This window comes from Betta splendens, chromosome 8 (assembly GCF_900634795.4).
Source record: "Betta splendens chromosome 8, fBetSpl5.4, whole genome shotgun sequence".
NCBI classification, from domain to species: domain Eukaryota; kingdom Metazoa; phylum Chordata; class Actinopteri; order Anabantiformes; family Osphronemidae; genus Betta; species Betta splendens.
The window spans coordinates 2,494,872-2,522,748 of record NC_040888.2 but is presented as its reverse complement, the minus strand read 5'-3'; the positions used below and the strand labels follow the sequence as shown (position 1 = coordinate 2,522,748).

The 27,877-nt window shown below is 52.7% G+C and overlaps 1 protein-coding gene across 1 annotated transcript; it reads left to right on the top strand.

Moving 5' to 3' along the window:
- Window positions 1–235: 235 nt before the first annotated feature.
- On the top strand, window positions 236–27,877 carry LOC114860725 (alpha-1,6-mannosylglycoprotein 6-beta-N-acetylglucosaminyltransferase B). Its single transcript, XM_029159522.3, has 18 exons — window positions 236–833; window positions 1,595–1,707; window positions 7,390–7,534; window positions 9,156–9,265; window positions 10,600–10,673; window positions 11,332–11,499; window positions 12,069–12,233; window positions 14,344–14,513; window positions 19,314–19,445; window positions 20,784–20,917; window positions 21,625–21,755; window positions 22,210–22,215; window positions 22,881–23,036; window positions 23,110–23,256; window positions 23,360–23,476; window positions 24,879–24,953; window positions 26,639–26,904; window positions 27,318–27,877. The coding sequence occupies exons 1-18, from the start codon at window positions 766–768 to the stop codon at window positions 27,514–27,516; spliced, it is 2,376 nt and encodes a 791-aa protein (XP_029015355.1). The 5' UTR covers window positions 236–765; the 3' UTR covers window positions 27,517–27,877.

Sequence of the window (27,877 nt, the reverse complement as noted above, 5' to 3'; positions counted from 1 at the left end):
CACCAGCTCGGCCCGCGGGCCGTCAGCGCAGTCAGAGCGGCTGGGTGGAGGCGGTTGCCGTGGCGACGGGGGATGCTGCCGCTTATCGTCTCCTTACGTGTCCCTGAACAACAGCTTCTGCCGCTGAGGTCGAACTTCAACCTTTTCTGATTTTAGACAGAAGAAAAACTAGAAAACGTTCCTGTGTGATATACGATAATTCATCAACTGGTGACATCATTTCTTCTTGTATCTTGAGGACTGAGGACTGATTAATGACAGCTTTTTGTATATTTGCTGCTTTCTCTTGTTATTTAAATGCATCTGTTCCAGTCCACCGTCTGTTTTCAGATTCGTACACTTTCTCCATCGAGGTCTCGTCTCCGTAACCAATAATTCAAGTGTCTCTTCCGGTTTGAATCGTTAGATGGCGCTCTGAGTATAAACAAGCCGCCGCGGAGCATCCGTCCTCTCAGAGGAATACGGAGCTCAGCAGCGCGTTACTGCGCTTGATACATCTCCAGGATGCTCATGACGACAGCCTCGTAGCGGGTTCTGCTGGTGCCGCCCGGTCCGGTTCTCCTCCGTCCTCTGACCGATCGCGTCCTGCAGCTGCTGAAGTTGCTGGCCGCGCGTCGGGCTCCGTGGGCTCCGTGGGCTCCGTGGGCAGTCAGGGTGGGAAGTTGTTGGCGTGGCACCTTTCCAACTCCTCCGGACCCTCGTGCTTTTCGCCACGCGACTCGCACGCACAATGTTAAGGGGATCTCATTGTTCCGCGCGTGGAAAATGATCGCAGCCAGCACCGACCTTTCCATTATGGTGAGGAGATGCCTGCTTACTTTCAAACCGTTCAGGTAAGAGCGCGTTCCGTTCAGTCTCATGCACATTCACCGTCAGATAGAGCGAGGAGGAGGAAACCGCCAGTACCGCCGTCACGCCGCTGCCGTTAATTGAAATGCACACTGTGAAGCAATTAACGTCTGTTACCGAGTTAAAAGTTTCCCCAGCAGCTTCGGCAAAGCGGCGAAAAGCAATCAGGCAGCGACGAACTCATTAAAACTTCCCTGTTTGACACGATGGGTCGTGCACCGGCGGAAGCGGCTCATTAGTGAAGCGACTGCACATTCCCTGCGTTTCCCACCAAAGTGTGCAGGTGCATCGCAGACGCACGCGCTTCCCGTCCTCGCCGCGCCCTCGGCTCCGTCACAGGCTCCAGCCGAGCGACCGCAGCCTCAGCACCGCAAAGGCATCAACGGTCTGTGCTGCGGTTCCAGCCCGCGGCCCCCCCCCCCCAGCACCCCCCAGCACCCCCCCGGGGCCCGGCGGCGCGTGCACGAGCGACCTGAGAAAACGTCCGCGTGCCGCGCGCTGCTCTTTTCAAAGTGCGGCCGCTCGTAATGCGACGCTTTCCATTTCGGCTGTTCGCTCGCTGAGCCCAGTGCGACGCAGAAAAGCCATGCATGGAAGGTTTGTTTACTGGGAGGTGGCGGCCGCGGTAAATGCTCCTCTGTGGGGGTTTAAAAGCACGTCCATGCGTCACGAAGCCCCACGAAGCGATGAATGTCCACTCTGGGCTCTTAACTCGGCCGCTCCTCTGCTTCTCTCCCTCCTGCAGGATCTTCGTGCTCGGCATCGGCTTCTTCAGCCTCTGCTTCCTCATGACCTCTCTCGGGGGCCAGTTCTCGGCCAAGCGGCCCGGAGACTCTCCGTTCACGGTGCGGGCCGAAGGTAAGAGCGTGCTGGGAGCTACTGGGAGCTACTGGGAGCTACTGGGAGCGTACTGGGAGCTACTGGGAGCATACTGGGAGCTACTGGGAGCTACTGGGAGCGTACTGGGAGCATACTGGGAGTGTGCTGGGAGTGTGCTGGGAGCTACTGGGAGCTACTGGGAGCGCCTTGATTGCGGCCAGCGCACACACTCGCTCACTTTGTTCATCAGGCCACAGGAGGGTCTCTCATCTGCACGCGACCTTGTCCTGACCCACATGAACTTCTTGGTAAATTATTTTAAAAGTGAACTGTGGAGTTCCCGCGTGTCACTGGAGCAACACTGAATTAATCATAGGAGCAGAGGACGCTGATTCAAGTAGTAATTAGAAGTTTTAATAAATCTGTCGGTGAAGATTAAAAAGTGGAAATGTGAAAAGGTAAAAGTAAAGCAATCACGGCTACGATGGAATCCATTTAATAATCGCTCCCCACTGATGGACTGATTCCTTTAGTCGAACCTCGTCGTGATAAGTGGGAAATAGCAGCGCCGACCTTGCCCTCGCACAGATCAAAGCCACACGGGCAGAAAATAAAATCTGAAAACTATTTCAGAGGCTCCGTCCGCGGGAGGAACTTGTCTTTCTCCGCACGTCTATGTGCCGCTGCATGAAAAGCGCGGCATCGGCAGCGGCCGCGTGGGCTTCCGGGCCGCCGTCTCCCACCTTTGAGTCGCTGCCTGGCGCCGTGTTGACACGCGCGCTGACAGACACCAGCTGGCGCCTGTTTGCAGCGCGTCCAACGACGCCGCTTGTTTGTACTAACACACCAGCTCCCCGTTCATTTCTATTCAAATGAGGCGGCGGTAATGGAATCATTCCGCTTGAATAATGCAGTCTGCCTCGTGGCACTGACTCCGTGGGTGTGTTGTGGTATCAGACGCTCTGGACGATGTTCCCACGAAGGACAATGAAAGGGTTGTCCTTCGTGGAAAGGGGGGGGGGGGGCTGTGAGATAACAGTGACCCGTGCATAAAAGCAGTGCGGGAACCTGAACGCGCAGCGTTTGGGCCGAGCTCCGGAACCACCTGTTTATTGCTCGTCTCGCAGCACAAGCAGCTGCAGACGCTTCGGAGGAGCTGCACCATTGTCTCCGTCTCCGTCAGCGGCTGCTCTCTGTCCGTCTGTCTGGCTGCCTTTTGCATCGCTGGCTGTCGCACACAGTGTTTCCACTGTACGTGCTGCTGGTTCTGCAGAGCTCCGGTACGTGCAGCTTTAAGGCCGACACCTGCATCGCGTCCTTTTGAAGGTGTAGCACTGAAAGCTAATGATGGGCAGCGGGGGACGCGTGAGAGACGGGGGTTTGATCCTATGGCGCCTTCAGAGCTGCAGCTCTAATGAGCTCTTCTGGAGACCACCTTCATAGTGTGTCCTGGACCACAGGGGTCTTAATGGCAGCTTAGCCACAAAAGGGGAAATGGGCCCAGGATGCTTTTAGGTCCCCTCCAGTCGGAGCAGAGCAAATGGTTCCGAGCATAATGCCTGCTCCATTCCTGCTGGCAGGTTCTATTACTCCATTAGTTCTTTATCCATCAATCTCTAAGTGATGTGAAAATCTGTTTAGAAAAAAGGCTTTTGGCAAAAACAGGGTGTGTATTAAATCTTTCCCCAGCTTCCTGTGCTCAGACCTGCACGTTTACGTTTATCGCACTTTCTGGAGACGTTAATGAAGCAACGACGCACACTTTGCTGCGTGGGAACATCTGGAGCGTTAAACAGGAGACGAAGGGACGCTGTCGCCTCTGCGGCGCGTTCATCCGTCACCGTGGCGACCGGCGGAGCATCGGGCGCGTCCCGCTGGCGAGCGGACGGCGGCGGCGCCGCCTTTATTTCAGGGCTCATCCTCAGCGAGTGACGCATGGAAATGAGTCTCTCCCGACATCGCTCAGCGTCAGCGTGTGGAATTCACAGCTCCATCAGAGTGATAAACACGCGTGGACTCCATGAATACGATGAACTGACCTCTGCTCCTGATGCTGCTTGTTTGCTGGTTGAGCAGCAGGAAATGGAGGAGCAGCAGCAGTGATGAGCAGAGCAGCGCTGCTCATTATCCACTCGTCCTCGGGTTTAAAGACTGAGGCCGGTTCAGGTAATCGCTGCTGCCGTTGATGGACGCAACTAGACACATGTTCAGTAGCTTTGCAGCATTCAGCATCTTTCATTGAGGTCGAATGTGCAGGAAATCAAAGCGGAGGCTGATTTGCTGGCTCTTATTGTCTAGCAGTAAACTACTTTGGGCATTTTGCTCCGCCGGCGTTTCTCTGCTTCGTCGAGAGATGCGGTCGAGGGCCGCTCGCTTTTGTTGCGTTGATTAAATTGTCTCCTGAGGGAAACGGAGGGAAATGAAGTGCCACAACTTTGATTGCAACTGTTTCTGTAAATTAGCTGGAGCATCGTTATCACCTTTAGTCTGATGCGTGCATGCTTGTGCTGCCAGCAGAGGCATTAATTAGTAACAAAGGTATTAGTCCAAATGCAAAAACGAGTCCGTGTTGCAGAGAAGTGGAAGTGGTGCATATTAACGATGTGTTCACTTTAAACTGGGATCCGCTAAAGTGTCAGGACACGCTGGCGAGAGGATGCCTCGGGAGGAGCCGGTCTCCTGGGGCGTCATTCCCATCACACCCTCCAAGTCAGAGGAGAGGGAAAATGCTCCTGAATGAGCTGTGACAGCGAGACGAGCTGCAAACTGGGTCAGAAAGTTCACTTCCTGTCGTACTGTAGGCAGCATTTTCTGTTCTTGTGACTTCATTCATGCAAGAATCTTTTTTTGTGTGTGTGTGAAAACAGAAAATGTGTTCATGCAAATGCGTGTGGTTGTGTGTGAGCGGTGAGACGGTCGTGGGCCGTGACTCCGCTCGCGCGCGCTTTTCAATTAGCATCCTGTGAATCAGATGCTTATTGACAGCAGGCGTGAGGCTGTGTGTATTGACGAGGCTGCGGCGGAGCGCGACGCGGCCTCTCCTGGACGTCTGCAGGCCGTCGGCGGGTGGAGAAGGAGCCGGATCCAGGGTTTAATGGAAGCCACGGGAGGAAGAAGAACGCGGCGCCGGTGGTTTCTGCTTTTCCACGCTGTCAGTTACAATGAGGGGCTGGAGCTGCACGGAGGAAACGTGACAGAGGTCTCTGCTCTAATAGCTTCCGAATCTGGCAATTCCACTATAGGTGGCAAAAAAAGAGGGAGAAAGTGGAGCGAGCGTGGAGCGAGCGTGGAGCAGCGCTTTCTGTAATGAATATTTGAATTAGCGCTCAGACGATGGGAGTGAGTTATTTATGCGTGTGCGAGCGTATGAGTCGAGAGCTGCGGGGGATTTATCCTGGTGACAGGTGAGATGGACAGGTCCGAGGCCTGAGCCTGAGCGCAGGAGCAGCCAGCATGCATATCAGGGGCTGGTGGGATTTATGCGTTCAGGGCTGGACCGCGGCGCTGGAGGAGGTGCAGCGAGGCTGGTATAAATCAAGCGTGACACAATGCTGCGATCGATAGTCCTCCCGATGCCCAAATGACTGAATGGAGAAACATTGTGTTTCCATTTTTTGCTAATTCAGTGTAGAATAAATAGTCACAGAGGGCGTGAAGCCCGGTTTGCAGCCAGGTCCGTGACCACAAAGGCCGTGACATCACTTTTTATCATTTAGGGTTTGTAGTAAAACGGTCTGGATTCACTTTGAGCGCAAACCTTTACTGTAGAGTTTGGTCAGAAAGCACTGGATGAAGCTTTTGGGGGGTTCGGTTTTTGTGGCCAGTCCTTCAGAGACAGATCCTCCCTTTGAAACCATCAGGCAGCGGCAGAAGCCGTTCCTCTTTATCATCGTCTGTCTGTGAACGAGCTCCTTCTGTTTAAACATCCAAATCACAGCCTCCCACTGAAGAGACCCTCGCTCTGACCTAATCTGGGGAATTTAATACAGTAAAATGAGCGATGATGGAAACACTGAGCCTGATGCTGAGGGGTCAGATCTAAAGGACCAGGAAGACACTGATGAATAAGAGCAGCTTCGATATTCAGGCAGACGTCGGCTCGGAGCGATCCGGTTCTGTGGCTCGTTTTATGGTTCTGAGCAGGTGTGACGTCTGATTGATCTTCATTGTTGAGGGGCCAGTTTCCTCCCAGCTGGTGACCGCTGGTTCACTGGGCTCAGCAGGCTGCAGGACAAGCCGGCATCTAATTGAAGTTTGTTCGTATTATTGATTGTGCTGAGGCTCTTCCAAAATTGAGTCGTTAAAGGAGATTAGCTGGCGCTAAATCGGCCTTTTATTAAGCAGCGGATGAGGGACGACACCGAGGAGGCTCAGCGCAGAGATGCCATCTCCCCCTGAAAACCCCACAAATTAGCCGCCGGGTCCCCGGAGGAGGCGGGAGCAGGAGGAAAAGGCAGCTTGATGAGCGGGTGATTGCAAACACACACGCGGCGCGAGCTAAAAATGGGATCTGTCTCAGTAACGCTGATTTACGAGCGCAGCGCGGCCGTGCAGGAGTCGCTTCCCTTCCCACACTTCAGCCCAGAGGCCTCAGATTCACTGCACAGCTCCCCGCGGCTGACGGAGGATCATCTGGAGCTGGCTCCTGGATCTCCTCATGCACAGAAGGCAAACCTGTGCTGATGCAACGGCTCCGATCAAACCTCTGCGTTTGTGCTGGTTTCACGTGAAGCAGCACTTTATTCCTCCTTAAATCCTCTCCTCCGTCGCCTCCTTCGTCTTCCTGAATTTATTGTTGCGCCGCTGCTATAAAGCTGCAAATGCGGATGGAAATTTATTTAGCCTCTTCCCTTTCTGTCTGTGGAGGGAAAATTTGTTGTGTAACTGCTGAATTATTCAAAGGGAGACGTCTTCAGGCCCGTTTGATTGAGGATATTGTGGAAATGACTGAAACTGAGGAGGTTTCGGGCCGCTCTGCTTAGTGCCACTCACCTTTAAGCTCAAGTGAAGCGCTGTAATTCTTGTTCCTGAGCGTCTCTCTTCTCTTTATTTACTTGAGATGTGCTCTACTGCGTTTTCCTCCATTGAGAGGTGACCCCACCCCCCCCCCCCCACCCCCCGGCCGGTGATGAATGAGCTCTGACAGAGGAAGTGAGTGCACACACACTGGAGCTCTGAGGCTCCAATGGAAGCGCAGCCCCGAGTTCGCCTGGTTCCGCTCCTCCCGGGGAACGGACCTCCAGTTCTCTGCCGAGTCTGTTTATCTGCAGCCTGGGCTCGTGTGCCGGAGGCGATGGGCTAATTGGGTTCCGGTGGCGGAGCCGGCGCACGTGAAGCCTCCGCTGCTCGAACCGCAGCGCCGTTACAGTTAATTACAGTTGATAATGAGAGCGGCGCCACGTTTGAGCTCTGGATCTCGAGTGTGACCCGCCGCGACCTCAGCGCCAGCAGCTGCAGGTTCACTGCCGAGGCTGTTAATAGTCAGACGGGAGCGCTGCAGTGGCAGCGTTGGGTGAGCTGTGATCTGTGATGAGGCTAAAAGAAAATGGAAACTGAAGTGGGACATAAAAAATGATTTCTGATGTTTGATCTACAGAATTCAGACAAGGATGATTTTCTGTTTGCACAGAACCAGGTTTGGGTTTTGTGTGTCAGCACTGTCCTCAGCTCCTTCCTGGTTCTGATCCCTCACATTCTCGCTCTCTCTCTTGTTCTTTTCAGTGCTCGGTGGTCAGGAGTCTCGTGGGGTCCTGAGGAAAATCAGCGACATGCTGGAGGTGATCATGAAGAGGATGGACGCTCTGTCCAAACTGGGGAACACCACCGACACCCACCGGCTGGATGAGCTCAGCTCGGCCCTGGACAGGTGAAGACCCGGCTCAGTGAAAGTTGTACAGCTCAGTTTTTCCGGCGCTGGATGTGATTATTGCAGCGTCAGTAGGGATGAAACGGGAGGAGCAGCGGGTCGGCGCTGCTCACTCTGCAGCGTGTCGAAGGTGGGCTTCAGCTGAGATAAAACCGAAGAGGACCCGGGGGACGGCGTGTGAAGAGCATGACTGACCCGCCGGGCTTCCCAGCAGAGCCGGAGCCTGGCGGCGCCGGAGAGCAGGGCACGAGAGGAGAGACCGGTCTCTCAGGATGTGGGAGAGACCAGAGCGGTGGTCGCGCCTTTTGTTAAAAGGAAAAGATAAAAGGGAGGGCAGGGGTTGAAGATGACTGGGCCCGGTCCCATGGTTTCCATAGCAACGGGCCCGTCTCATGCCCGCGCCTTCTTCCTGATTGAAGGAAGCTCCCTGTGGTTTGTGCCTTCGCTGTTTGCTTCCTCCTGGTCGTCACCTCCCGCTTCCTCACATCCACAGCCAGGAAACATCCACTTCAAGAGAGTCTGTTGAAGGAGCTGCAGGAATACCTGCAATTTACAGCCTGTGTGTGGTGAAAGTGCTGCTGAGTAATCAAAGGCTGCCTGAGCCTTTAATATAACACCTACAGGGTTTGATTTAAGCGTCCAGAAAGGAGCCTCTGCCACGTTGTTCTAACGGTCCTTTAATTGGCCTCTCAGGGAATAAACTGTAAATGTTACTGTCACAGAGGCCAAACACTTTCAACTCGGTTGGAGGGAAAAACGTCTCGGGTTTTTTCACCTCTGCTCAGAATGAGACTCCTCAAGGGTGGTTTTGGCTCATTCTCTCCTCAGAGCGGTCCCGTCAGTGTAAACACACCAGCGCTGTCTGTGCAGGTGGTGCATGTGAGCTGCACGTGTGCCGGCGTCCGGACGATTAATTAGAGCTGACCCGCTGCTTAAAGGACGGAAGCATCGGCCGGGACTGGATGAATTATGCATGTGCACGTTTAGACTGGATTTACACACGTTAAGCAGAGCTATTGATGAAGTGGCGTTTACTCTACAAACTCAGCTTTAGATACTTGTGTTGTGTTAATAATCAATCACACATAAAAAACGAGCCTGTGCTTCGCATCTGCTGCACGTGTTTGACCTTGGACGGATCCATTACGTGCCAATTAAACTATGGCTGCGGCTGCAATTATCAGTCGCTCCATCAATTAAGGGCTCGGTAGATAATTATCCATTAATATCCCATTACTTGTTCATTTATATCAGAATCCTGGACTCAAGCTTCAACAACAGCCTTTTTGAGGTGCAGTGAAGCAGCTTTAAAAACCTGCTGTCTCCAGGGACCAGCTTCAATATTCTGACTCCCTTTTAGTTTATTTGTGTATTCCAACCAATAAATGGTCTGTCAGTCTTTAAAAGCTTTTTTTCGATTTCACGCCTGGAGTTCCAGACAATTAGCATTTGTTCCACTTCTTCATGCTGAGGAACGCTGGCGCACGGGAGCAGCGCGTGCATGATGTTATCGTCTGCGCGGAGGCCCGATCGCAGCGGGTCGGGTCACGGCAGCAGTCGCTGGTGACGCCGCAGTATTTTTAGATGACCTTCTGTCGTTGTGTGTCTGTGTCACGGTCAGGATCCAGCCCATCGGGCTCGTGGAGCGCATCCAGGCCATAGCCCAGAACATGTCGGACATGGCGGTGAGGGTGGAGCAGATCCTGCAGCGCAGCATGGCCAGCGGCAGAGGTGTGAGACACGCACACGCACAGGACGCACACACACACATGCACAGGACGCACTCACACACATGCACAGGACGCACTCACACATACTGTACATATACTGTATACAGGACACACACACACACATGCACAGGCACAGGAAGCACACACACACATGCACACCCACAGGACACGCACACACACATGCACAGGCACAGGACGCACAAACACATACATACAGGACACACACACACACATGCACACCCACAGGACACGCACACACACATGCACAGGCACAGGACGCACAAACACATACATACAGGACACACACACACACATGCACACCCACAGGACACACACATGCACACGCACAGGACACACACACAGACGTACACACACACCTCAAGATGCACATGCACGCATACACACACACACACACACATGCACACCCACAGGACACACACACACATGCACAGGACACACACACACACATGCACACGCACAGGACGCGCACACACATACATATACTGTATACAGGACACACACACACACACACACATGCACAGGACACACACATGCACACGCACAGGACACACACACAGACGTACACACACACCTCAAGATGCACATGCACGCATACACACACACACACACATACACACACTCAGATCCAGCCTTTTCTGCCTCTTCTGCTGGTTGATCACACAGAACTCGTTGGGAGTCGTTCACGGCGCATTAGTGGCTCAAACAGGACGGAGCCGCTCGTGTCACCGCTACACGACAGCTGCGTGTTTAAATCACAGTGATGAATCGTCTTTATTAGTCCTCATTCCCAATTTCGCGTCGGACAGCACAATTAAATTTACAAGTGGATCCTTTCTCCGCTCCGTCGCTCTTCACGGCTGTAAACAGCGCCGCTGACGGCCTCATTAAAACGTGTGGCATAACTTTGCCTGTCATGAGGTCTGATGCCATTAAACGAGCGCCGGCTCACGTTGGCGGCGAAGGCGGCAGCAGCACTTCTCATCGTGAGGGCTCCTGCCGTTATCGCGCTAATCAGGCAGAATGGAGGCAATTATTAGTGAGGCTGCGCTCTCCGAGGCCTGGCAGGAAGCGGGGGGGACCAGCAGATCCGGTCAATGCAAAGCCGGCGAGTCAGAAACCCACCAGAACCACTGACACATTATCAGCATCGACCACTACGACGAGGGCAGATTTGGGCCGGGCTTGAAACTGGACAAATCCTGATGCTTTATTATGTTTCCAGCTGTTCTCACAATGATAAAACCCACTGTAGCTGCTCTGTTTTGCTGTATTTGCATCCAGGCTTTATTAATGCGCTGCTCCTCTCTTCTCCAGCTCGGGACGGAGCATTAGGACAATGCGAGACTCCCAAGGATCCCCGCTATCCAGACTGTGCAAGCAAGATGGATGTAAGTCCCGTATCTGACGCGGAGTCAACATCTCTTTGTCCTCCCGCCGTGACTCACCTTGGTGCAACATAAATTTAGCATAATAAGATAAGAGATGTTTTAAGGCTCCGTGTGGGAAACGGGGTCTCTTAGCAACAAATTGTTGTGGTTGACAGCAAAGAAGATGCGCATATGAAAATGAATACAAAGGAAGGACTGTATACACGTAGAAGCTGCAGGAGAGAGGAGCCAGCTCTAATATTTATACGTGTAGGAAGCTTCAAGGTTCAATGGGAACGTGTGCAAATATGTGCTGGCTATTTAATATTGAATTACTTCATCTACTGCATGAGGCGTAAATGAAGTTTCTGCAACGGTGACACGCCTTTTCCAACACATTTTCACAGTTGAGGTTTTTACTCATCAACCTGCTCAAATGACTCTAAACAAACAGGAGACTCTCAATTAACACTGCGCCTGCAGCCGTCGTCGTTCACGTTGGAGCTCATCGATGAAGCCGGCGTCTGAGGGGCTCTCAGATTAGAGGAGGCACCGGGGAGCTCGCAGAAGTGGCATCCAGTTGGATGCTTAGGCAGATCGTGATAGTTTGTTCATTTAAGTGACTGCAGCCTCAGCCTCCTCCAATGCCTCAGTGGCAGCTGTTTGGTCTCTCCTGCAGTGGATGCGAGCTCGCTGGACCTCGGATCCCTGCTACGCCTTCTACGGGGTGGACGGCTCCGACTGCTCCTTCCTGGTCTACCTGAGCGAGGTGGAGTGGTTCTGTCCCCCGCTGGCCTGGAGGAACCAGACGGCTACGCCCACGCTGAAGCCTCCACCCAGGAGACAGGTAACGCCGCGCCGCCGCCTCCTTCCCTTCATTCGAACCACACAGGGTTTGGCTGAAGCGCTCCTGGACCCAGGTGGAGCCTGGATGTCATCTCTCAGCAGGTTCTGGCTGTCACCTCCAGCCTTTCCTGCATCATTCCATATTTATTTCCAGCCCAAACACATGAAGCAGTGTGATTGAATGGCCTGCCTTCGTCGTAATTCGCCGTAATTCACCTGCGCTGTGAGACTCTTTCTTATTGTGTCTGGAGCGTTCTCCTGTTTACTGATAAGACCTCCAGCTCCCCCACGCAGTTGCTTCCTTGATTAGCAGTTGCACAGGAGCGCTGCGCTGTGATTCGCTGATTAATGTGCTGAAGGGGACATGCAGAGTGAGAGCTGCCTGTTTATGAGGATGATGCAGGAACCCCCACGGATGCGTGTGTGAGGCCTCAGGCCACGGGCCGATAACCAGCTCCCTGTGCTGCGCACTTCAACCTCCTCCATAGCTTCAGATCAGCTTAAACCCGCGGCTAACGGTTGATTGACAGCAGCTCTGACGTGCCTTTCTCCCTCCCTCTCGCCTCGCAGGCGCTCTTCCAGTCGGACGTGGGGGCTCTGCTGGAGCAGGTGGGCACCGGGAAGGAGTCGCTGAGCTTCATGAAGCGGCGCATACGACGGCTGGCGGCGCAGTGGGCGGCGGCGGCGCGGCGGCTGGACGAGCGGCTGCGCGGCGGCTGGAGGGAGCGGAGACGGGTCAGTATCTGGACCCGTCTGGGCCGGAACGGGACCGGGGGGGGGGTTTGTGCGGCTCCATCTGGAACAGATGCCACGAGGAGCCAGTCAAACATATACGACTTCAAACACGCCTTCGACAGCTCCTCATTTGGACCCAATCCATCTGTTCAGACAGAGACAAAGCGTCCAGCGCCGGATGTTTTGGATCAAACGGATCCGACCGCTTTAAAGCCCACACGCCGCCATTAACGCACCAAAACAGCTGTGACATTTTGTGGGACTAACGTTTCCTCCTTTTATCTCCGGCCCCTCGATATGAATCACAGGCTGCTGAGTCACAGACACGAGTAGATGATGAGCGACGGCTGCCGGGACCTGACTGACATTTACGGGTTAAAGGGTGTTCGCCTGCTGCCGCGTCCCGTCCGATGCCTTCTGGCGTCCATTAAAACAGCCACGAGCTGAAGGAAAGCCTGCTCTTTAAAGACCCGCGTAGTTTAATACGCCGATGACACAGTAAATTACATGCTGGAACGCTCCTCATCCTTCGCTTTGAGCTGCTCTGGGTGTGATAGGGTTAAAAATAACAACACGCTAAACTCTAAGGGGTGATTTGACACTCAGTAATTCCAACAGTCGCTCATTTTGTCTTAGAGACGAGGAAAAGGCACAAAGCAGTAGCTGCGAAACGTTGGAGCATCATCAAAAACATGAGCTTTTACTGCTAAAAGGTGTAGAAGCGCTGGTTCTGATGTCAAAGCATCTGGACCCGAACCTTCGCTCCTCAGAACATCTGAGCACCTAGAGCATTAATAATAAGGCGCACCTCCATATTATGAGTTCTGCAGATCTGAGGTCCATTCTCTGCTTCTGGAGGAGTGAAATCAATAGATCGAGATGTTTTCAACACACGCTGGCGTCGAGGGTTCAGTGCTTCTGTCCATTAGCTCTGTGAGCTTTAAGCCTCTCTGTGGAGCTGCTGGGTTCCCGTCTCCTGCCTCGTTCACGTGTTCCATCGCGTCTCCCGGCTGGAACTCGCTGACTCGGCCTGTTTTGCGTCCAGATTGCTTGTTTTCTCCGAGCTCGCCGCTCTCGTTCCTCGCTGCTCGTTTCCGACCAGTGATGGTTTCATTGCAGACGTGAGGACTAATTAGCCGAACAGCCTGCAAATGTCGTTTCCCTTCGGCTGCTGGCGTTTGGTTCATTTCCTGTGGAATTGTGTTTTCCCCGAAGCCTCTGTCGCGTTTCTTGTTGAACAGACGCCGCGCTTTTCCCTTTGTACTGTTTTTTGACCTTGCCGGCGTGTGAAAACCAACTGTTGCTCTGCGAACGAAGCCGTCGCCTTCTCCACCGAACAAAGGCTGCGCTCGGCTTTGTCGGAGCTTCGCGTCGTGCTCTGTTGAAATCCACAGCCGCCTCCAGTTTCTACAGAGGAACATTAGCTGCTGAAGCCCGGACAAACACGACAGCACCAGAACAGATCAGAACTCGGACCACGGGCGTTTCCATTCCCTTATGTCAACTTTATTTTATTTTTAGTTTTATTTCTAAAAGTTGAAATCTAGAATTGAGGAATTCTCTGGTTAAACTGCTCCGTCTGTTGAAGCGAGCATTGAAAAAGCTCTTGTAGCAGGTGGGGGCCTGTAGCAGGTCGTCCCACAAACAAACAGGTAGAGGAAGTGAAACAATAATTGAGAGGAGTAATTAAACGCTGCCATCTGTGGAAAAGTCTAATTTCATCACATATTTAGCAGCTCCCAAATTCAATTCTCCCCTGTGTGCGACTGAAGCGCTCGCGCCTCATCCTGCATATCAATGAGCTGCGGGTCAGTTTCATTTCAGCTCCAGATGATTGTGTTTCTCTGGGACTCGTGTTGCTGTGAATATGCAGTCGCCGCTTTCATTAGATTCTCAGTCGTATTTAAAACTTGACACCGCTGATCCATGTCAAATATTTGGATTTATTCACAAAATCTCTATTATTCATGGCGTATCTGGGGAGCGGAGCCCGGGAAAGTCATGAATTCATGGAGATAATGAGTTTCTACTCCACAGTAACGGTCCAGAGACGAACCGAGCCGCACACTCAGCCGTCAGGCTCTTATCGCCCTCGTTCTCCTGCTTTCAGATTCTGGTCCATGTGGGCTTTCTGACTGAGGAGTCCGGGGACGTCTTCAGCCCCAAGGTTCTGAAGGGGGGTCCTCTGGGGGAGATGGTCCAGTGGGCCGACATCGTCACGGCGCTGCACGTGCTGGGACACGACCTGAGGATCTCGGTGTCTCTGAAGGAGCTGCACGGGTAAGCGCCGCTCCCAGGAGGCCGAGCGCCTGCTGCTGGTGACGCATCCATGCAAAGTGTCAGGTTCTTCTGGTGAACATCTGTTTAATGACAGCACGAGGCATTAACCAGGATCTTGGCATCTGGTGGCCGTCGTGGGGGATCTGCGGCGCCGTCGGAGCAGATTCAGATTCAGTCACCTTCATCCAGACACAGATAAGCTGCTGCACAGGGCTTCTTCAGCCTGAGGGCCTGACCGCATCTCTGCAGCCTGTGCATCTCCTCCCCGTTGCTCACTGACTCCAGATAACAGGCTTGTCAACACAAACAAGTGCTTATGCCACCAGTGAATAACACACACACACACACACACACACACACACACACGCGCGCACACACACGCACGCACGCACGCACGCACGCACGCACGCACGCACGCACGGCCTTCCATTCAGATTGAAGCAGGTTCAGCCTATAGATTCTCCAGGTCCAGGTCCTGGTCCTGGTCCTGGTCCTGGTCCTGGATCTCTCCCTCCACCAACCTTACGCTAACCGGTCAGGAGCGTCGCTGCGTTGCCCAGATGCTGTGGACTCCTCCTGCCGGCGGGGGTGCGGCTGCAGCCGAGCGGCTGATGGTAATGTGCGCTTGTTATTGAGCAGCGTTCGCGGCGCCGTGGGGAAGAGGTGAGAGCATTGATGAGCTGGAGCTGCACTTTGATCTTACATCTCAGGCTGCGGAGAAAAGCAGCTTTGATAAGAACAGACTGGGGAGATGAGTGAGGTGGGGGAGACTTCTGCTGGCGGTGCTATTATTTACCCCACTAATTGGTGTCATGGTGTATTGAATCACTGCAGTCTGTCTCCAGTGGAGCAGCGGCTGAGACACACGTTCCAACAGGAACCCAAGGTTACGCTTCCATCCGAGCAGGGTCGACTGCACAGTACGTGGAGCAGAGGCTGATTGGGTGCCGTCGCTCGTTAGGGCCGATGCTTCTTCTCGTCACCAGATGAAACTGTGACATGATCCATCCAACACGCTGTAGCGACCGAGGATCCGAACCAGCGGCGCCGTTTCCCACCGCTCGCTCGCTCTCGCCCCCACGTCCTTTAAATTGACAGATCGCTACGTGGGCGGCGCTCCCACAGATTCCCTCAGGCTCGTGTCTATTTACATTTCCCTTCGCTTTCCCACCCAACGCGCCACCGAATGCCGCAGGACGTCCGCGGCGGTGCCGATTCCAACCGCGTGATTTACGTGATGAGCGGGTCGTTCCGGAGAAGCGGATCAGCCACAGTGGGAGCGGAGCCGGCGTCGTACTGGCCGCCAACTGGCAGCACTGGCTTCACTGACACCTTGTTCCACTTAGACACAAATATTCTCACGCGCCGATGACGCACCTTCGCTTGAACAGCGATCAGTCAGATAAAAGCTTCAACCGTTTGATGAAAACCCAGCAAATTATACAGTAAATCTATTTATAAGACAGAGAAATTCAAACACTCTGCGCAGCAGATGGTAAAACTGCCCATGTGAGTCATCCATGATTTATCAGGCTTCACAAGTATCTTTTATGAACGATGTCATCAACTTGGTGCAAAAGCTGTAGTTTGTAGTAGTGAGTGAATGAAACCACCAATGAAATGGTGGAACAAGCTTTTCTACCGTCATAAATACAGTTCTGACCAATTTGCCTTTCGTGCACCTGCTCGCAGTGAAGTTGGCCTGTGGCTGGAGATGTGATGCCGAAAACAACGTAACTTCATCTGTGATCTTAGTTTAGTACGATGCACTTTACTTGACTTTCTCCTGGTTCTGAGGAGTGAGTGTGCGTTTTGAGTCAAACGTGTGTAATCAGCAGAGCCGCGTGATGGAAAAGCAGAAACGGCGGCGACAAGAGAGCCGCCGGGCGCTCTGAGGGTTTCTGAACACGGCCTGGGGTGATTTTAAATGAATACTCGCCCAGATGTTGTGTCCCACACTCCCCAAAGCGCTGTTCTGTACATGCTGCAGCATCACGCTGCTGCTTAGCACAGTTTAGGAAACTGATCCGCTCGTGATGGAGGCGGATCCAGAATAGAACAACACGGATGAGTTCCTGTTGTGCCTTTAAATGGTTGGAGCCTCGGTTTGAGCGCTCCAAGCTCTCAACCCGGAGCTCATGGGTTTTTGCTGGTCCTGCTGCTCCGGCGATGCTCTGGGTCTGGATCTGCTCCCAATGCCGGGCCTTCACGCGCTGTGGTCCGTCCCCTCTCCAGTCATTCTGAGCCTTTGGGAACCTTCCCTCCCTTGTTTTCATGCCTGGCCTCCGTTCCCCAGGCCGCCGGGTTTCCATGGCGCCAGAGGCCAGCTGTGTCACAGGAACCGCGTGCAGGGGTGGTCGTCGAGTGGCGCCGGCACCTTTGTTCTTCCCTTTGCTTCTGTTTCGTTTGCGTCGTCCTTCGCTCTCGGCTCCGTCTCCCGTCTTTTATTGAAAGATGAAATCCTCCCACTTGATTTCAATAACTTGTGCATAGTGAGGAAGTTCGCTGTCACTGGATCCTTTCATTATAATTCATTGTGAAACAGCTCCAGCTCCGGGTTCCTGGTGTAAACAGCAGCTTCGTGTGGGGAAGACGGCGCCGGGTTTGGTCCTGGACGCCGACCGTGTGAGGGAGAAGGTCGCTGATGCTCAGAGTCTGAGCCTCTACCTGCACAACACTGCACCTATAAATAAGCAGCAGTTTGGTTTTCTTAATGGAGATGTTGTGAATAGGGATAAAACGATGAAACTGTGGCTCGTTCATTACAGCTGTGTAGGTTTGTGTGTGTGTTAGAAACAGACTAACACAGAGTTCATCCATTCAGTTCATGCACAGTTTGTGTATATTCCCATTTCCACACTCGTGGCTCTGTAATGGTTTTTAATCCCTCTCCTCTTCCCCTGAAGTTCTCCTGGATTTGCATATATCCAATTAAAGCGCTGAGCAGCGGCTTCGGATCCACGCGCACGTCTGCACTCCGTCAATGTAGAACATCTGCTCTGGCAGTAACACGTCAGCATTACACATCGGGGTCCGGAAAGGCCACGACTCGAGCCCAGAGCCTCCCAGTGAAACCACTCATGTATCTGTACTGGTGAAGGAACAACCACGTCATCCGTGCACCATCTCTCACATTTGGCACAAACGTGACTCACAGAACTGAGCAGTCGGAATCTCGTGTTCTGCTTTATCTGACCTTCCTTCAACGTCTCGAGTGTCGGACGGGCTCCACAGAATCGAACAGAACCGCAGGCGAAGCGAGCAGCTTTTTGCCTGCGCGGCGCTGAAACGCAGGGGTTTGTGCCTTTGACTGATGAAAGTGCGGCCTCCAGCATCGCTGGCTCATTATCCCGTCCGCTGTGGGGGAACCGTCTCCACGGGTGCTGACTAAATACGCTCACTGTCCAAGCGGGAATCGATCCGCTCCGGCTTTGCAGGTGTTTGTGTGGACGCCGGCTTGTTTGGGATGCGTTTCTGAGCCGGAGCCAGAGGAGGGTCACGGCTCTGGGTCCAAGATCCTTCATGGAGTGGATGGAGGTTCGCAGGCTTCAGCGACGGAGGGGGGGTCGCGGCGCGCTGTCCGGACGCTCAGCAAACATCCACTCACGCTCATTCTCCCTCGACGCCGCTGAGCGGCTCCAGAGCCGCCGGCGCCCGACGAAGCGGCGCTTTCTGCCATAATGAAAACAGATTGCGCTGTTCCCAGACAAAGTGCCACCTTGATCCCGACTGAAAGCCGAACGCGGGCTTTGTCATAACAACACTTTCACATCCCTGTCTTCCCTGACAACAAAAGCCTCTCAGAGCCGTTCCACGCGTAGGTTTTTATTTAGGCGGCGTCTCGGTATCGAGCCTGATCAAACCCAGGATGAGAGAGGAACACGGCCCACCGTCAATACAGAGCCCGCAAATTCAATTAATGCAAACAACAGACCTGGAATAATGGAGAGCAGCCGGCGAGCAAACATTTCTAATCCTAACAGGAAGTATCTGGTGCCGGCGCTGTGCCGGCGCTGTAGGAGAGTCGGTGTGAGCGTGAGGAGACCCCCTGTGTTTCTTTCTGTTTTCTGATCCCCCTCGGTTCGTTCCCAGTCGCACAGAGCTGCTATTGCTGAGCGTTAGAGGAATTGGACTGAAAGTAGGACTGTGTAATAATGCATTAGTCCCATGATCGGCTGTCACCGCTGTGGTTTGGGGGGAAACAGTGAATCTGCCCTGATGTTATAGGTCTCTCAGGGAGTATTATTGTGTATTAGTCTGTTCTCTGTGTGTTCTCTGTGTGTTCTGTGTCCTCTAAGCTAGCTGCTTAGCGTGTTCTGTGTCCTCTAAGCTAGCTGCTAAGCGTGTTCTCTGTGTACTCTAAGCTAGCTGCTGAGCGTGTGACCTGTGTCCTTTAGGCTAGCTACTAAGTGTGTTCTGTGTCCTCTAAGCTAGCTGCTAAGCGTGTTCTCTTTTTCCTCTAAGCTAGCTGCTAAGTATGTTCTGTGTCCTCTAAGCTAGCTGCTAAGCGTGTTATGTGTCCTCTAAGCTAACTGCTAAGTGTGTTCTGTGTCCTCTAAGCTAGCTGCTAAGCGTGTTCTCTTTTGTCCTCTACAGTAAGCTAGCTGCTAAGCGTGTTCTCTTTTTCCTCTAAGCTAGCTGCTAAGCGTGTGACCTGTGTCTTTTAAGCTAGCTGCTAAGCGTGTTCTCTTTTTCCTCTAAGCTAGCTGCTAAGTGTGTTCTGTGTCCTCTAAGCTAGCTGCTAAGCGTGTGACCTGTGTCCTTTAAGCTAGCTGCTAAGCGTGTGACCTGTGTGTGCAGGTTTCTGGGCGTCCCCCCGGGGAGAGGCAGCTGCCCGCTGACCGGACCGCTGCCCTTTGACCTCATCTACACCGACTACCACGGCCTGCAGCAGATGAAGCAGCACATGGGCCTGTCGCTGAGGAAGCACAAGTCAGTTTTTTCTCCTTCTCCTCCTTAGCTTCGCTGATTTGCTCCATCCGCCGCTCTGATAAAATGCTCCGCCATCGGCGCATCGAGCGGCCACAGTTACAGTCGGCTAAACGGCGAGCCGGTCGCTCCGGCGTGCATCAGCAGAAAGCTCCTCCAGGGAGGGGAACTAATTCACCCTCTTTACGCGCTGATCAATGAGTCGGATGCAGACTTTTGGGCTGGTGCCACCTTCATTTTCGTCTGTGCCAGAACCCAGCTGTTTGTTCCACAGACTGAAGTGAGACACAGACGTAGGTTTAGAAGGAGTCCGCCTTTTACTGGCGACGGGTGAAAACACAGTCAAGGTTCAGGGAATTAAAAGGATCCCCGGCAGCGAGCAGGTGGAGGCCGGCTGCGTATGTGGAGGCACTAATGACCAGGCAGGTGCAGAACCAGCAATCACATGAAAGAAGACGGACTTCCCAGCGTATCCCAGCATTCCGAGCGGTTGCAGGCTCCGTCCGCCCACGATGAAGCTCAGCTGGCAACGCTTTTTGTTCTGCAGTTCCAGCCGGGAAACAAGTCCTCAAACAAGGCAACAAGCTGCAGCTCTGGGAGGAAAATACTGTAGATTTTTGGGAAAGCAATCAGATCCTCAACGTAGAACAATGTGGGGGTGGTTGAATCCAGTGTCGTCCTCCACTTTTTTGTGTGTTAGCATTTGTTAAAGACCCGAGCGGCGCCCGTTGGTCCTTACTCTCACTCTTTGACTCCGTGAGCGCCCCAGCGAGTGCCGGCCGCTGCTGAGCCCAATCAGCGTCCGTCCAGGGTCAGTCCTCCTCCGCCAGGAGGGGCCGCGGCGTTAACTCCGTCCTCAGGCCGGACACTGATTAGAGGCGCAGGGCTCTGATGACTGAGCTCCCGCCACAGCGACGCATCGGTTCAGATTTTCAGGCTTCCCAGCTGCTTTTTGTAAAGCTGTTTACTGGTGTTGGGGTTTGATTTGGGAGCACATCAACCGTTTGAAGGTGTCTCAGTGCTGAAGCTGTTTTTACTGGGATCTGTTTTCCTAAGACTGTATTGATCCGGTTCGGGGCCGGTCCTGGTGGAGTTGAACAGGGATTTGATTTAAACCTCAGACGTGTCGACTGGCAGAAGACATTGACATCCATCAAACCAGGACAAGAGACGAGCTCTCATGCGTCAGAATGAGAATAATGTTATCTGCTCCTGTGGCTGCCATTCATTCTCTTTTATTACATTACAGTGGTCATAGGACAGTTACAGTAATTAATCCTTGCTCTTCATGTGCAGGTTCAGTAGAATAAAACTCTAGGCGCTCTTCTGTCTTTGTCCCAGGTGCCACATCCGAGTGATTGACACCTTCGGCACGGAGCCGGCCTACAACCACGAGGAGTACGCCACCCTGCACGGCTACCGGACCAACTGGGGCTACTGGAACCTCCACGGCCAGCAGTACATGACCATGTTCCGTAGGTGGACAGGCCGTCGCTGCATGTCGTGAGCCGTCCGGCCCGCCGGGTTCTGGGGGCTAGGGTTCCGGGGGCACGGTGCGTCTCAGAACCGGCTCAGAACAGCTGCGCCTGCACCGACACCTGAAGGCAGCGCAGAGACGTGACAGGAAGCGGACGCGCATTCGCAGCACGAGCAGATCCTCCTGTTTGTAGCGCTTTCCAATTAATTCTGCAACAAAAGGGCGTCTCCCGCTGTCTCCACGACACTCCACCGCTATCACAAAGCGCAGTAACGAAGGACGCCGGCTTTCATCTCGGGCTGAAAACAGTTTCATGGATTTCTTTTGTGTGCATGTGTGTGTGTTTGTGCTGCAGTTCATTGTGTGTTAAAAACCACAGCGAAATAATGGAGCGGAAAGCGTCTGAAGTTATTTCTCCCGGTTGTCGGGGGTTGAAATCAGTTCCCCCACCTCATGTGGAGTCTCTCACACTCCGTGCGGTATTAAAGTGAAGCAGTTGGGCCGCGCCGGCTGGGATCGGCGCCGGTAAACCCGAGGCCCCGTTATGGATGCTCAGCCACGCTACCCCACACAGACGGAATAATAAGCCGAGGAAGCGGCGGCTGGGATTCTCCACAGCGGCTCTTCTACTTTAGGCCTATTTTCCGACACAGAATTGAAACTTTGCAGCGTTGCGGTGCCAATTGATTTGTTTGTCCTTGGCAGCCCACACTCCAGACAACTCCTTCATGGGCTTTGTGGCCGAGGAGCTGAACGAGACGGAGCGGCTGCACATTCAGCGGAGCAAGGTCAACAACATGGCCGTCGTTTACGGCAAAGAGGCCAACATGTGGAAGGTCAGTGATGCTCAGACGCACACGTTAGCATTCTGTAGGTTAGCGGCTAGTGTTGATGGAAGTCACCGCAGGACAAAAGCACAGTTCGAACCTGTGAAACACGTGATGTCGCCTTTCATTCGAGTAAAGTCGTCCTCCAGGAATCGGTCCTAAAGCGGCAGCAAAGGAACGCTCGCTTTGAGGGTAAAGTTCCCTCCGCGCGGCCGCTGTTAGCCGCCGTTAGCTGCTTCTCGCGCCGCGGCGCAGCGTCTGCGACGCGTCCGGGTCCCTCCAGACGACGGTGCCCCTCGCCGAGCGCAGCCTCTTTCTTAGAATGTCTAATGCCTGATTTGATATTCTCTCTCTTCCTCTGCATCTGCCTCGCCACGCTCCGTTCCCTCCTCTTCCACTCGTCCCCGTGCTGCTCTGCTCTGCATTCATCATCCCATGATGCATCATTGATGTATTCACACAGCTTCAAGTAAGTACACCTGCATTTCGCTGCTTTTATTGAGCGGTGGACGATGGCTACACTGTTTTATATGTATTTCTGCATATATATGTATATATGTAAGATCCTGTTATGTTACATCAGCCGACATCCTCTGCAGGTCTCTTAACAAACCTGAAGCTGTAGTGAAACCAGTTTTTAATGCATATTAAGGTTTCGGCACAGTCTTATTCTGTAGTAATTCATTTTAAAGAGAAAGTGTGATTTCATCTCCACGTTGCTCGGAGATATTAATGTGGCCCGAGATGAAAAATGACAAATAACAGTAAGATGACATTTATAAATGATTTATGCCTCCAAGACACAGTGTTGGTAAATAATTCATAACATTACACTGAGGAAATAAAATCGTTCAGCTTTACATTAGGAGAATGATTCAGGCACATTGTCTCCCAGGACACATTCAGCAGCTTCGCAGGTGATGAGTGAGACTAATTAATCTTTATACCTCATAGATTATTGCAGCTGCAGGAGGTGTGATGTAAACAGTGTAAATTAAACACTGCACAGTAAAACGCAGACTTTCAGTCCGTGCAGAAAAAGGAGACATCAGGACTACAGCTCATATTTGGAGGAGTTATTACTGGTGCCGCTTCATTAAACCGGGGTCAGAGGTTAAAGCTGTGTGTTCACAGGGGAAGGAGAAGGTTCTGTCCATCCTGCACCGTTACATGGACGTGCACGGGACCGTGTACTACGAGACGCAGCGCCCCCCAGAGGTGCCCGCCTTCGTGAAGAACCACGGCCTGCTGCCTCAGCAGGAGCTGCAGCAGCTGCTCAGACGGGCCAAGGTGAGAGACGGTCCGACCACGCTGTCACTGTGCGTCCAGGTCACCCCAACGTCTCCGCTCCGTCTCTTTCAAGCTCTTCGTGGGGTTCGGCTTCCCGTACGAAGGCCCCGCCCCTTTGGAGGCCATCGCCAACGGCTGCGTCTTCCTGCAGCCCAGGTTCAGTCCCCCGCGCAGCTCGCTCAACCACGAGTTCTTCAGAGGGAAGCCCACGTCCAGGGAGGTACATCATCAGAGCTGCTTCAGTGCACATAAAGTACAGTGACCGACCTGGGCCTGATGTGCTGTGAAGACGCTAACGACGCCCCCCTCCCTCCCTCCCTCAGGTGTCCTCTCAGCATCCGTACGCCGAGCAGAATATCGGCAGGCCGCACGTCATCACCATCGACTTCAATAACTCCGAGGAGTTCGACGCCACCGTTCGGGAAATTATGAAGATTAAAGTGAGTCAACTTCATTGGGCTGCACGTGTGACTAATTATTGGGCCTCTTGTATCGTAGCACAGAGTGCTCCACGCTGCGAGGCGAGGCGTAATCTGCTCCACGCTTCCTGTCTGGGTTTGACCCACTTCTGAAGCCCTCAGCCTCTAATGGAGCTCTTAATCATGGCGTCCGGCGCTGCAGAATGCTTAGCTGGCTCCGCTCCGCGCTGCGCTGCTAATTGCTTTGGGTGCAGTGGCCCGGCCCGCACCTGGGTCTGTGCAGTGGCGCTCCCTGCAAGCGAGCGCGGCCCACATCAATCCATCAGCCGACAGACTGAGACGCGGGTGAAGCAGGTGGGAGCCTCAGACCCGGTCCTGGTTCACAGCCCGGCCTGGTTCGGTTTCATTCTGACTCTGGCTGGTTTCTGTGAGCTTAAGTGCTGACGTCAGCGTCGGGAGGCCCTTCGTGTCTAATGGCTCCGCAGCAGCCGTGTGCGTCTGACATGACATGAATCGTGTCGTCTTCTGTGGACCCACAAGGAGCATCCGCCTCAGGAGTATGAATAACTCTTGTTTTATGTCATCGGCGGCGGCTGGAAATAATGAGTGTTGCCCACATGTCTCTGCTGCCTCCGTATATAAGCTATACAATCATTTAAAAGATGCTCGCTGCTGAATTCAAATCACCGCCTGTGAGGATTTGTTTCCTCCCTCTGTCTCCGATTGTGTTATATAAAGATGCCCAAAAGCCAAATTGCACAGTGGAATAGCTGATGAAGTGGCAGATACATTTCATTAAACGCAGATGAAATGAAGTAATAAGACGGTGCTAAAAGGAAGACAACACTAAAAGGAAGCGTTTATCACTTTAAAGGCCCGCAGCTCCGTGGCCTGAATGGAGGATCGCGCTCCGGGGACCTTCATGCCTGATGTACGGCCTGATTATCACCGTCATCAAAACCCTATCGTTTATAAAGCCGGAACCAGCGCAGGCGTGTGTGGAGAGCGGAGCTGCTTCCTCCCGTCCCCGTCTCCCTCGCTCCTCACACGCTGTTAATCCACAGCACGAGGAGCCGTCCATCAGAGTTCTGTCACCGCGTTCTGATGAAGCGTCTGCCGTCAGGAGTCGGACGATGAGCGACGGCAGCAACTTCCCCCCCGGGACCCTCAGCGCTTCCATCCGCTGTGCCACGTATTGATATAGTCATCGCTAATATAATGAATCTGCGGCGCCATCACCTGTGACGCATGGGGTCATTGATTTGAACGTGGGACGTGATATAAGCCTCTCACAATTACGCTAATGAATATGTCAGCTTTGATTCATTTCCAGATCCTCAGTTCCTGTAATTACAGAGGCTGAGTTCTGAGATAACGCTCTGTCTGACCCCCCCCCACATGGTCTCATCATCTGTGTGTGCAGGTGGAGCCCTTCCTGCCCTACGAGTACACCTGTGAGGGGATGCTGGAGAGACTGCACGCCTACATCCAGAACCAGGTCGGACCTGCCTGCTGAGGGTCGCAACGGTTATCTGTTTGGGATGAGCTTCATTTGACGGAGCTCAAATTAGTCTGAGTCGAAGCCTGTGAACAGCTGTGTTGTATTTTGTGACACCGTGGGTACTTTTGACTTAACTGATCAAAAGATGGACCTTTAGCAGGTTGTTCTGCTTTTATTGATTGTGTATTGGTTAATTTTGCTGACTGACAGATTTGGACCACGCAGCAGTGAAAGCACTGATTAAAGCATGTGCTGCTCAGTGCAGCTGAGGGAAATCTACAGTTTTCTATTATCAGCCTCTTTCATGAGGCTTCAGTAAAATAATAACAATAGCAGTTACAGAGGGGAAGTGCGACGTAGCATTTAGCGACGAGAACAAAAAACAAAGGACGGGTCTCGGCGTCTCTGTGGCCACAGAATTAATTGCACGTTAGCCTCCTGCTCCTGAACCAATCCATTTTAATTTCTCTGGTGATTCTGAAGCCTCCAACGTGTCTCCATCCTCAAACCATCCCAACTGTCAGCCTCTGTTTAGAGTCTTCACGCTGTAAATCCATTTTACTCCTCTGTCTCTCTCCCTGAGAGTGCGGCGCCTTCGTTTTTTGAGGTTTTAAGATTTTTATTACTCGAGGTCTCTGGTGTTTATTGCTCAGATAAACACAGAGTAAAAATTTAGGAGCCGTAAGTGAGTGAAGGTTGATGAGTTGAATGAGAGTGTCCTCTAACAAATAACTAGTCCCTGAAGTGGACTAGGTGGAACCTAACACACACACACATTCAGGAGGCTGGCCTTTCTTATTAGCTGCCTGCATTATTCTCCGCATCCGCCTCAGATGTTCTGCTCTGTGTGCTGTGCGTCACATCTTAGCATCACGGCGCGCGTCCTGGTATCTGGCAGCCTCGGGTCAAAGCGATGTGCTAACCTCTGACACAATCTGCCTCCAGCTGTCAGAACCGTGCTGCGACTGGCTCCGTCCGCCTGCAGTCTACGAGGCCAGAATCCCAATCAGTCGCTTCTCGTTCTCACTGCATCCCGTCTCCTGGTCGCTCTCTCAGCTCAGACTCCTCCCTCCTCATCAAACCCACCCTGTTACTACATGTAATACAGTAAAAGCATTTAACTGAAGAGCACCACATTTTCTCATTCAATGGATTATGAATATTATGAATGCGTGTCTGCACAGATCTACAAAAATGTACATGTCCACCTGCATAACATGGTCAAGTCTCTGATTAGGTCATGATCTAATCTTTTTCATTATCATGGAATTATTATTTATTATTGTAAATGACATTGATGTAAATGCGTGTGTGTGTTAGACATGTTTCAAAGTGGAAGTGCAGCAGAGATGAAGAGATTGGAAAGCTGGTTATTGCCTGTGGGCACTGAGAGCATGTTTAATAAAGGGGTCTGGAGGCCAGAGGGACATGTCAGAGAAATGTTATTACCTCAGTCTTATGAATAGCCGCAGCTGGAGGGGAATCTAATCAGGCGCTCACCGGAGCCTAATTCTGCCTCCAAACCTCCCTTGTTATTTTGTGCCACAACTGCTTTGGTACCATTTCCTGGGAGATTGATGAGGTCCAGTCGGGCTGATGGGCGCCGTGACGTCGCAGCGGCCGCTCATTTGCACTGACACTGTTGGCTGCGTCTGAGGCGCCGTGTTGTGTTTCGCCCACAGGACTTCTGCTCCCCCGAGGAGCCCTTCCCTGCGGGGAACTGGTCCTGGCTGGGCAGCGCCGCGGGCCCCTTCGCCCTGCAGCCCAACTCCAGCGTCCTGCTCTGGGCCTCCAACGCCAGCTCCCACGCGTCATGGCCGCCGCTCGCCGCCCTGCGGCTGCTGGCGTCGCTGGAGGGCGAGTCCTGCGTCACGGCGTGCCACGGCGCCGGGCTGGTGTGCGAACCCGCCTTGTACCGGTTCATCAACATCAAGGAGGCCTTCAGCGCGTACGCCGTTTCCTCCTTTCTGATAGGAGCATGTTTGGTTTTGCCTGAGAATCGGTTGCCCTTTTAATTAGCCATGAAAAATACCTCTCTGTAAAAACAAAACGCATGTTTGGCTTTTAATTGGTTTGTTTGAACAACCTAAACAGATTTACTGTGGATAAAATACTGTAGAGATCAAATGAAATCACAGTTTTACATTTATTACATTTTAATGACATTAATTACAATTAATTACCTTAATTAAAAGGTTTGTAGATTTGGGTCATACCGTTTATTATAAATTTACTTAATCCCAGTTTTCAAGTTGCAGAAGGCGATTTTTCATCAATCTTTCTGTTATGTTCCCATCAAAGACCCAGAGACGCTGTGCCCTAAATAAATGGCTCTAAGCGTTGGTTTGGTTGGGTTTGCAGGTTGGACTTCCAGTGCGAGGGGCTGGAGTCGGAGATGAACCACCTCCTCCCCGCCTTCTCGGCAGAACACGCTGAATGCGGTCTGCAGCAGGACCCGCTGCTGTTCAGCTGCGCCGGCTCCAGCGCCAAGTACCAGCGCCTCTGCCCGTGCAGGGACTACCGGGCCGGACAGGTGGCGCTGTGCAGGGACTGCCTATGACGGACGGTCGCACTGGCTCCGCTCTCTTGCCTCCGATCGGACCGGCTGCAGCGTGGATAAGGTGGTAACAAGCTCTCAGGGAACCTGCATGACGAGGGTCCACGGCCTCTGCAAAGGTCACGGTGAAATGTGTGAATGTAGAGTAGCAACGAAAAGGAGCGCTTCGATTTAAAAAAATGCAAATGCTTGAATTCACAAGTGTTTACTCGGTGTTGTGTAAATACAGTATCATAGTGGAGTTTGGATATTTGTACTAGATGCACCCAAAGCCATTTACTCTGTGTTGAGACGTACTATTTTACATGTCCTCCGATGAATATATTTGTACATAAGTGTTGCTTAATAAAATAAAGTGAAAACA

What these genes read in the sequence shown, in the direction of transcription:
- LOC114860725 (XM_029159522.3), top strand. Translation starts at nt 766, where the DNA reads ATGATCGCAGCCAGCACCGACCTTTCCATTATGGTGAGGAGATGCCTG. An exon ending in CTTACTTTCAAACCGTTCAG is followed by an intron (nt 834 to 1,594) that starts GTAAGAGCGCGT and finishes TCCCTCCTGCAG; the next exon opens with GATCTTCGTGCTCGGCATCG. An exon ending in CAGCATGGCCAGCGGCAGAG is followed by an intron (nt 9,266 to 10,599) that starts GTGTGAGACACG and finishes TCTCTTCTCCAG; the next exon opens with CTCGGGACGGAGCATTAGGA.